General features: G+C 57.1%; 1 protein-coding gene across 11 annotated transcripts in view; it reads left to right on the top strand.

The window, feature by feature from the left end:
- Positions 1-9,632, top strand: part of CD247 (CD247 molecule) — a 73,199-nt gene extending 63,567 nt beyond the window's left edge. For 2 of the 11 annotated variants that reach the window (XM_008521072.2, XM_070591488.1), the window contains exons 2-8: positions 3,560-3,663; positions 4,304-4,360; positions 4,736-4,819; positions 5,263-5,298; positions 6,116-6,172; positions 7,105-7,146; positions 8,391-9,632. In XM_008521072.2, coding sequence (XP_008519294.1) covers positions 3,560-3,663; positions 4,304-4,360; positions 4,736-4,819; positions 5,263-5,298; positions 6,116-6,172; positions 7,105-7,146; positions 8,391-8,456 — 446 coding nt within the window. In that variant the 3' untranslated portion in view covers positions 8,457-9,632. Of the gene's footprint in view, positions 1-2,025; positions 2,169-3,218; positions 3,376-3,406; positions 3,479-3,559; positions 3,664-4,303; positions 4,361-4,735; positions 4,820-5,262; positions 5,299-6,115; positions 6,173-7,104; positions 7,147-8,390 lie in introns of those variants that run through there. The other 9 variants (XM_070591489.1, XM_070591487.1, XM_070591482.1 and 6 more) reach the window with 9 other exon arrangements.
- Positions 9,633-10,596: the final 964 nt, after the last annotated feature.

The raw sequence follows: 10,596 nt of genomic DNA, 5'->3' as shown, positions 1-10,596 counted from the left end.
AACCCCTCCACTCTGCCTGTGGCCTCATGACCTAAGCTGTAAGCTGCATGAGGGCGGGGACTCAGAAGACCCTACCCAAATGCTAGACATCATTGTCCTTATTAAGGAGGAAATTTACAAAAACACCTACAATACATTACCTCACTCAGTTCTCACCACTACCCTTAAGGTAGATATAGTTACCTTGCATTTTATAGATGGAGGAACTGAGGCCCAGAGAGGTGAGGTGACTTGCCCAAGACCACAAAGCTGCTTCGTGGTAATGGAAAGACTAGAACCCACCTGACACCCGATCCTGGGCTCTTTCTATTTCAACATGCCCTGGCATAGAGCAGGTGCCCAATAAATATTTAATCAATTATGTAATTGAATTAGGCCCTGGGTCCCTTCGAGGAACTTTCTGGGCTATCGCTCCCTTCCTCAGGCCCATCCCTCCCAGCATGGGCACAGTTGGACTGGGCAGAGAGTGGGTCCTTATCCTGGAAGTGTATTGTGGTTAACATCCTCTCCTCTGCCAAACCACACACGACACTTGTCATTGGTCATAAAATCATGATCCTCTTTGGAGAGAAAGAAAACCTGCGCCTATTACTGATCTCCGGGGAGGCGCCGATTCCCCTCCCCCACTGTGCTGGCTCTGCACAACACGAAGAAATATTTCTTCTTATTTGTTCTAAATTTACTGTCCAGTAATTTTTCTGTTCTCATTTTATGAGACAGGCAGCTGAGCGATATTCTCCCAGCCCTTTTTCTGAATCTCAACCACCTCAGTAAATCATTACTGACATCTCCTCTCTAGTCCTAAAAGAAAAAATAACCCAGCCTTGGTGGCCTTTGCTGGGGTCTGGCCTGTTTCCTGGAGACCTTCAAGCTCCCACCTTCGGTCATTGGGGGGGGGGGGGGGGGCTTCCGGCGCTGCCTCAGGGCCAGAGGGCAGAACAGCTCCGGCCCCCCTCCCCCGCCCCCTCCCATCCTCCTCCCGACCCCCGCACCTTCCCTGAAAATTCCACTATATCTACGATTGTCCGCCTTGCGCTCTGATGTTGAGGTTGGAGGAGGAGGCAGAAATGAAGAAGGTGCAGCCGTTGGTCTCCAGCGCTTGCAGCCCAGATGCATGGGGATCTCATAACCCACCACGTTGTGTCTGTAGAGTGCTTTGTGGGGTGCAGGCTCCTGCACCTCCATCAGCACACTGACTTTTCACTAGGGGCCAAGGTGGCGGGACAGAATCGCATTTCAGCAGCCGTTGACTGGGTGGGCTGGTGCTAGCCAGGGAGGGCTTGGAAGAGGAACCGGCTCAGGGGAAGGCAGGCAGGTAGGAAGGTACCTGCGTGCCCCAGGAAGAGTGGCATCCACACCACAGGGGCAGGGAGGCAGTGGGGGGAGGGCGGGCGTGGGGGGCGCTGAGCCTGGGCTGCTAAGTCAGGACCGGAGCCAGCTCGACGAGGAGTTTGGACTTTGTTCCGAGTGACTAGGTCGCCGATGGTTTCCGAGCCGGGCCTGCGGGAAGTCTACGGAGAGACCAGCTGCCGGCAGCCAGGAGGAGTCCTGCATTAGGGCGGACGGCGGGATTCAGGGGCTGGGGGAGGGGACTCTGGGACAGGCTTGAATCACCTGCTCTCACGGCCTGTGGGGGAAGCCAAACGTCGCTTCTGCGGAAGGGTGGGCAGGGCTGGGCCCCGGGCAGGAGGGCGAAGGGAGGGGAGACGCACTGCCGGGCGGACGCACGCCCGGGGCCGCCTCTCCCTTGCCGTGCGTGTGTGCTCCTGGGGAAACCTGAGGCTCTCGGTGCCTCAGTTTCCATGTGGTGCTGTTGGTATGATCTGACAAGTTATTACATTAGCACAGAGTACACACTGAAGAAATGTTACGGTCTCACTCTAACAGAAGAGACAGCTAAAAGAGGGTAAACAGCTTGCCTCAAGTCACAACCGGAAGGGATAAGACAGCGCTCAAGCGCGCATTATCCGCTCCTTGTGCCCCGACATTAGTCTGCAGGCGACCAGCAGAGGGCGCGCCGGCCCCGGGGGAGACAGCCGTCCTCTGCTGGGGCGCGGCGCGCGCTGGAGCGAGAGGCTCCGGGCCGTTTCCCGGGTTGGGGTACTGCGCGCAAACCTAGGAGGAAGCACAGTCCAGACTAAAATCCGTGTCTCCTCACTGACAGTGCGGTGAGCTTTCAAAGAGAAATGCTGGCTTTTGGGTTTTTTCCAGTTATTTTATTGAGGTCATAATGTTTTATAACATTGTGTAATTTCAGGTGTACATTATTATTTATCAGTTTATATAGACTGCCTCGTGCTCACCACCAACAGTCTAATTTTTATGTCACCATATATATGTGCCCCTTTACCCCTTTCACTCACCCCCCCCCCCCCAACTCCCTTCTCCTCTGGTAACTGTTAATCTGTTCTTTTTATTATCCATGTGTTTATCTTCCACATATAAGTGAAATCATGAAATGCTGACTTTCATTTAGCTAGAATATGTAAGGTACCTCCTTCCCCAGCCCCATTGTACTCCAGTGCTACTGCCAACCAAGTACCCATTAACCAGTTTGACAAGGTTAATATGGCGGGAGGGATTAGGGATCTCTTGGAAATTTGGGGTGGGATAGGCTAAATAGAGACCTCTGAGCTGCATTTTCTAGGATGTATGAGATATTACCAGATGGCTGGGTTCCAGGGAGAGGAAGGGAGGGAATATGTAGAGGGAACAGTGCATGCAAAGGCACAGAGGCAAATAGTCTGGAAGAGCAAGGTGCATCCTGGCAATGGTGAGCTTGTAGCCGGGTAGGAGGGGGGCCAGGGGAGGCTGAGGCCGTGCAGCTAGGACTGGGGGGTAGGGAGATGCCAGTTTCCCGTGGAGAGGAGCAATCACCAAAGATACCTCTGTCTGTTGCTCATGAGACTCCTCAGGGCCCAGGGGGTGAACCCCAGAACCGCACCCCACTGCCCCGGGTGGGAGACCCTGTTCAGTGCCTGGGACCCAAGAAGCAGGGAGTCAGGAGGGGAGAGTTGACCCAAATTCTCACTGTCCTAATTAAGCTAAAGATTGAAATGATCTCATTCACCAGCAAGTCTCTGAACCTGCCCTTGCCAGTCCCCCAGAGTCCTATTTTCTCCCTGTGGGGAGGTCTCAAGGAGCCACACACCCTAATTCAGGTGGTGCCATTCATCCAGACGTGGGCATCTTACGGAGGCTTCCAGAGTGTGTGGTTCACACTGGGCTCATGCACAGCTGGGCTCCCACGACCCGGAGGCAGCAGTCCTGTGTGCATTGGACAGCCGCACCTTCCCACCTAGCTTCTGCCTCCCTCCCATCTTCTCAGGCTCTGTGGCCCCACCAGGCGCCACATCCGCTGTTGGGGCAGGCTAGGTTTACCCAGGAGCTGGTTCAGGGGGGCGAGAGGGAGGTTGTGGTCAGATAGGGTGTGGGAATTGGTTCCAGCTCCCCTTGTCATGATTTCCTTGATCAGTCAGTCAGTCATGCGGCTACCCTGGGGTGGTGGGGGTGTCCTGTCACCCTGGGCCTGGCTGACCAGTCTCATCTCTTGGCACAGATGCACAGAGCTATGGTCTGCTGGATCCCAAACTCTGCTACGTATTGGATGGGATCCTCTTCATCTACGGTGTCATTGTCACTGCCCTGTTCCTCAGAATGAAGGTTAGTCCCCCTGGGCTCTGAGGGGAGGGTGTGGGCTCCCCCACTGGGTGGATGTTCAGAGGGGTTTTGGTTTTGGAAAGTCTCAAGCATGGGGTGCCTGGGGCTTGGTGTCCACGGGCAAAGCAAGGACCAGAAAGCGTGCACGTTGGGCGGGCTGGGGGCTTAGGTTGTGTCTGGCGGAGCTGGACACTGTGGGAAGGAAAGCCTGGTGCTGCGTGCCTCCCTGAGGAGCCTCAACTCATTGCTCTTTTGGATTTTGGACTTTGGCAAAAGACTTTATTTGAAAAACAGTCTTACTGATTTTCTTTTTTTGACTCTGAACCACGCTGCCCGGGACGGTCTCTCAGGCGGAGACCCCAGCGCAAGAAAGCCAGGCTGGCTGTGCCTCGGGCAGGGCCCCGGGACACTAAGCTAGTGCGACGCAGGGACACCCTGCCCCAGAGGTCAAGATAGGAGCTACGACCTCGTGCAGACGCCGTCCATCTGGGACTGTCCTCCGAGGCCCTGGGAGCGAGGGCCTGGACGGCACCCGGGGGCGCGGACCACAGCTGGCGCCTGTGCGCACGCGCGAGGAAGCCGGGGGGCCAGGGCCGGGGAGCCGGGAGGCCCGGCGCGCTCACCGACCGCATCTCTCTTGCAGTTCGGCCGGCGCGCGGACGCCCCAGCGGAGCCGCAGGGCGGGGGCCTACTCTACCAAGTGAGTCATCTCCGCCGGGGGCCGGGCGCGGAGCCATGCGGGGTGGTCCCTGTCCCTGCCCGGGGTGCAGTGGGAAGCGCCTGCTCCCGCGAGCCCGCGCCCCCGCACTTGCACAGCCCGGGTGCCAGGGTTCTCCCGGCGCAGAGGGCTTCTGGGCGAACCCCCACCATGCTCATGCACGGGCTCCGAGATGACAGCGTCCCAGGGGCCAGTCTCCTCTCCCCCCTACCCCCCCACCCCCGCCTCCCGCCCCCCGCCCCCCGCCCCCGTCCCTGCTCCTTCCTTAGTGACCACCGCGCAGGGGGCCGGCCGGTCCAGCGGGACCTGCCTTCTCTTTCCCGTTTCCCGGCTGTGACGCTGTCCCATCTGTGCTAGGAGCTCAACCTGGGACGAAGAGAGGAGTATGACGGCATCGCGGATAAGAGACGAGCCCGGGACCCGGAGATGGGAGGGAAACAGGTAATAACTCCGCGCGTGCGCCCGTGCTCTCTGAGCCCTGTGCGGGGCTTGTTGTTAGAGAGGGCGAGTGGGAGAGACCGTCGGTTTCCTTCACACCCCACCACCAGCCCCATCCTTCCACCTGAGCTCTTCTCTCCTCTTTATCTGGACTAGAAGAGGTGAGGAGGGGTGAGGGAAGAGGGGTCAGTAGGACCTGCTGGGGTGGCCCTTCAGGGAGGGGAAGCCTGTGCGCAAGGGCATGTGCCACCGTGCATTAAGGAGTATGAGACGGGGGAGGGCCCCCAGGGTCCGAGAGTGGCCGAGGTGAGGCTTTGGGAGCTCAGGGAGGGGACAAGCTGGTGGCAGAGCCCACAGACGGTGGGGGGAGTGGGGAGGGTGGTGCAGCTCTCCTGGGCTGGATTCCTGCTTCTCCACCTCTAACTTCTTCCCCTTGCCTCTCCCAGCAGAGGAGGAAGAACCCTCAGGAAGTCGTGTACAATGTGAGTAGAGCAGTGGAACGGCTTCCCTTAGGAAGTCCGAGGGAAGGGCTGGGGGAGGGCTCAGGGTGAAGCCTTTGCGGGCCTTGACTTTCACTTGCCTGCACCAAATACAGCTTCAGCTGCTTGCTGCCTGCAGTGTCCACTTCTAGGAAAGCTCCTCCGCCTGCCTTCCCTCCCTCAGCCCCTGAGCCTGCTGCTGGAGTCCCCTGATCGCCTGGAGGGGTGGGGGGCTTGGGCAAGCCCCTTCTGAGGGGCTCCTGATCCTAGGGGCTGCAGTAGTCTGCTGAGTATCGCTTCTTGTGGAAAAGTCCATCTCGCCATCCTGGCTGTGCGTCTGATTGTGGCTTTCAGATGTTGAGCTGGGTCTGCCACGCAGGGGACCCTTGTGGGTGGTGACCTGCTGTAAAGAGAGCAGCTCTCCTTCCCTCTGGCAGTCGGTTGACCCACAGCCTGTGCGGCTGGCTGGGTAGAGACAGCTTGCTCAAATAAATGATTCTGGGGCTCCAGGTGAGCCCTTGCGTTGTCCAACATTCATGTCCTTTGGCTGGAACTCCACGTCTCATTTTTTTGAACCAAACCTGAGCTGCTCAGCTCAGTGCGAGGGACTGCAGCTCGGAGAAGCTTCCAAAGGGCTGAGGAAGAGGAGGGTGGGGTTGGGGCTGGCTGTGGGCAGAGATGTTTGTGTGAATAAGGCCTGGACCCTTGACTGTGGGAGCCCCCCACCAACTCGGGAATTCAGAGGCTTCCTCTTGTGGGGAGCCCACTGTTTTCTGCGTTAGTTGGTAAAACCAGTGTCTCATGCCCACTTCTTCTCCAGTCTCTGCAGAAAGACAAGATGGCAGAAGCCTACAGTGAGATTAGGGTGAAAGGCGAGGTGAGTGCTGCTCTTTTTAATTCCCAAGGATTGGGTGGGGGGTGCTCCAGAGAAGTTCCACACGGGCTTCCGACACGCCTGCCGTGGGCCTCCATCCGTCCATCCCTCCTACCACCTGCAGAAGCCCAGGTGGCGGCCGCCAGAGGACGAGGTTAACCCGCTCTCACCTACTTGACAGAACTGAAGACACTAAAGAAGGGCTGGTGCTCTTTTAGGACTGAAAAACCAAGTGTAGATTCTAGGACAGCCTATGCTTTGCCAAAGCAGGTCAAATTGGTCGCCATTAACAACAGTAATTATCAAGTGCTTACCGCGTGCCAACGTGTGTTCAGTGCTCAGGACCGCGGGGCCCCTTGCTCCTAAATGATTAAGAATTTCCAAATGGTGAGAGCAGAGTCCTGAGCCCTTCTAAGCAGGGGCCCCGTGTGACTGTAGGTCGCACGTGCACGAAGCCGGCCTGGTCAGTGCTCTGCCAGGTAGATGGTCTCCTTTCCTTCCCAGGTCACACAGCGGGTGAAAAGGGGAGCCAGGATTTCGAGGGGCTCTCCAGCCAGAGTGGCAGCCCCTCTGTAGTTGCCATTCCCAGGGAGCATTGATGATGAGCCAAGAATTGTGAGAGCTGCTGCAAAGCCCATTTATTCCAGGCCGTGGGCAATGCGGCCAGCTCCCGTGTGACCCAGATCCTGGGACTCTGACGTCTGGGAGGATCCGAGTGGGACAGAGCAGACTCAGGCCCTGTCAGAGCCAGGCCTCACCTTACTCTGCAGAGGCCAGGGCCTGACCAGTGGCCGGAGGACCCTTCTCTCCCAGGGCAGGGGTGCTGGCTGGGAAGCAGTCCCTGCCACTCTCTGGAGGCCCCTCGAGTAGGACCCTTGAGTAGAACGGCCACTGCTGTCAGACTCTCTAACCCTTTTCTTGTCTCCTTCCCACAGAACCAGCGGCGGAGAGGCAAGGGGCACGATGACCTTTACCAGGTAGGAGCTGATGGCACTGCCTCATCTGTGCTGCCCGCTCTCCTTCCCAGGGCTGCGCCGTCTAACCAGGGTTGAGGTCAGGGCAAGCTTGGGGCACCCATTCGGGCCTGTGGTGACTCCTCTGCCAGTCAGACCCTGGGGCAGGTCTGGGATTCAGCCATTCAAGCCCATAACTTGGCTCCAGCCAGGAGGCCATGGGAGCCCTGGGCACTGGGCACAGCAGACGAGCAGCAGCTGCCCAGAGGCTGTGTGATGTTGTCCTAAGGGCAGGAGTAGGCAAAGGATGCCACAGAAGCCCTTTCCTCCACTGCTCTAGGCCCTGGCCGAAGCCTTGCTCTGCCCTGTAGCCTCAGACTTAATATGATGGGAAGATGGGCGGGAAGATTGAAGGAAAAAAAAAATTCAAGAAAAATAACTTTACAAAGAAAGTGTTATTATAGTCAGGTGCCTGGCTTATGCAAAGCAGTGTGCATAATTATGCAAACTAAGCACAGCCAACCTACTTCTCTAAAATATAATCCCTAGCGGGTTCTCACTTTGCTCCTTCTGGCTCCTGTGGGCTGTTGACAGCTCGCTCGACTGACTCCAGAGTGTCAGGCCACCTGGCTTGCCTGAGTTCAGAGTGATGTGACAAGGGCGCCCAGAATTTTACCATGTGTGGCTGTTGTGGCTCTGTCTCCTGGACCAGGGAAAGAGGTGTTCCAGTGAGACTGGGACCAGCCTGCCTGTTCCTTGCCTAGGACATAACTATAGTAGCATGGCCTGGGAAGGGGGCTCAGGCAGGAGGGCTGAGGCCAAGGAGCCCCTCTGTCTCCATGACAAATCCTGGCCTCCTGGAGGCCCAGGTGCCAGGAACAGCAGGTTCTCTGCAGCAGGCTTGGGCCCTTCCTCCTCATTCCAGCTCAGTGTTCCAGGTCGGGGACTCTCCTTCCTCTTTGGTCCAATGGGAGGTCGGCTAGGCCCAAGCTCTATAGGGCACAACACCTGGGAAGCTGGGAAGAAGGTGGGAATTTAGCTGGACAGGAATTGCTCCCAGACCATTCCCCACAGGACACGGAACCCATCTCTCTTGCAGCCTCTGGGCCAAGGCCCTGCCTGAGGCATGAGGGGCTTGTTCCTGGGCCTCCGGAAGCTGGGTGGGTGGTCGCAGGCAGTGCCGCGGAAGACGTGTCTTGGTCTTTAGGTGGGATTGTGCCCACACAGGCCTCCTGTCTCATTCTTCTTTTCCGATTTGCTTTCACTAGGGGCTCAGCTCAGCCACCAAGGACACCTACGATGCCCTCCACATGCAGCCCCTGCCTCCCCGCTAACAGCACAGAGGATTTCACCACTCACAGGCCAGACCTGCAGCTGCCCAGATTGTTAAAGACACAGGATAAAGCATTTACAACCCAGTTCACTCACATTTCTCTACCACCAAAGAATTCCTCTCTGTAAACAGGATGCTTCCAGTTGTAACATTTGGTCATATCCAATTTCAAACCATCACACAGAATATTGTCCCTGGACCCTGTGAGGGAGTGCGTCCCCCAGGATAATGCCCTGACCTTGAGGAGCCTGTTGTGAGCACAGCATGTTCTTGGGTCTTCTGGTTTGCTGGGGACTGTGGGAGGCCCCTCTCCCAGCGGCTCCAGGCTCTTAACCTGGGGGACAGGCACTGTCCTTCTCACAGCTGAGATACCTCTGTGTTTTACAAAGTCCCCAGAGAAACCCCAAATATTAGCGCAAGTCCCAGTAGTCTGTATTGTTCTGTTAGCATTTGAGTCGCTTTGCTCCTGCTGTAAATTTGGCTTCTGTTGTCAACCTACCCCCTCATTTCAAGGGAACTTGTTAATCAGGCTGAGGAGGCTGTCGTGTGTCCCCACGAAGGGTCTGGGCGCAAGGCAAGTGGGGAAGAGAGCCTCAGCAGTCGTCCAGCAGCCAGAGGCAGCTGAAGCAGGGAAGCGGTGGATAAGGTGTAGGAGCAGGGGGGCTGTTGTGGGGGCTCAGGGGGGCAGGAAGGGGCCCGCCTCAGTCAAGCACACATTCCTCATCACAGAACCTGTGTGCCCGGCACTGTGGGGACCGTAGGATACCCCAGCCTGTCCTTCCCCTCCCGGAGCGCACATTATCATAGGGGAGGCGGGTTATGACAAACTGGTATAAAGAACACAGACAGTGTCACGTCAGAGCATGAATGAAGCGTGGGGGGAGGGAGGGAAGGGGCAAAACCACATTCTTTCCAGGCACGTGGTCACCTCACACTCCGAGTGAAAGACAAACTCATTGTGTGATGGCCTTAAGGCAGACTTGGCACCACTCAGACCTATAAAGATCCCAAAGAAAGCAGCAGGGCGGGGAGGACCTCCGCTGACTTCTGGAACATGGCTGTGTAATTCCAGGGCACGTGGCCTGGATGGAAACTGCCTCTGCTCTGCCTGGTTTTAATTTATACTGTTTGCTAAAGCCTTACTCTCTTGCATAATAAATGCTTCAGTGAAATGCTACTCTGCCCTGAGCCTCACTTCAGCAGTCACGCCTGTAATGGTCATTTAGTTACGGGGACAGCAGCCTGCTGCCCTTGCAGTGGGGGCCAAACTGCCGGTCCTCAAGAGAGAACAGGATGGTTCCTTGGAACACGTGGGTCGGAGCAGGTGCGAGTGGCCCAGAAGGCTGCTGTGGGGGTGATGACCCGCTGTGCAAGGTGAACACGCCTTCCAGGCCAGTGCCCAGGGGCTGGGAGGGCAGTGCTCGGAGTGATGTAGTGTGCCGAGCGGCGTGGGCCAGGCTTCATGTGGGAACCGAGAGGGTGATGGGAAAGGAGCCCCGGAGCGCAGGGCTCCCAGAATGTGCCTCATTGGTGGAGTGCGGGAAAATGAGCCGGAGAGAGGCCAGCCGAGCGCTTGGGCGTCAGGAAGCAGCAGCGGTGCCGGCAGAGGGTGTCCGCAAGTTACCTGACAGCTGCCGAGGCCACAGCAGACCCGACAGCCACCAAGGCCAGGGCACAGAACTTCAGTGCAGAGCATTTAGGGAGCAGTGGAGGACAGCAGAGGTCTTTTAGGTCAGTTTCCCTCACAAAAGGTGCCCTGTCCCCAGCGGTATTTCCCCTAACTGCAGGGGCTGTACATAAGGACCCGACTCATCAAGCCACCAGTTAATATTGGGTAAAGACTTTTAAATCCAAAAAGTCTGAGGCCACGGCAGATAAAGCCCCTGAGCATTTGGGACTCCAGCAGGAGTGATGTGCGTGTCTGCCAGGCGTGTACGTATATAACTCACAGGCGACTCAGAGAGAAGGCATTCGATTTGTAACCTGGCCTCAGAGGGGAATTCAGTTCCATTCAACAAATACTCACCCAGCACCTGCCTATTCTGTGCCCAGCATTTTGCAAGCTACCCGGGAGGAAAAGGAAGTTCTCATGACAGAGTTAGGGACTTAGAATTTTGTCAGTGAGGGCTGGCCCTGTGGCA

Source organism: Equus przewalskii, chromosome 23 (genome assembly GCF_037783145.1).
Source record: "Equus przewalskii isolate Varuska chromosome 23, EquPr2, whole genome shotgun sequence".
Lineage (NCBI taxonomy): Eukaryota > Metazoa > Chordata > Mammalia > Perissodactyla > Equidae > Equus > Equus przewalskii.
The sequence above is the reverse complement of the archived record's forward strand: the minus strand, read 5'-3'. Positions and strand labels throughout refer to the sequence as shown.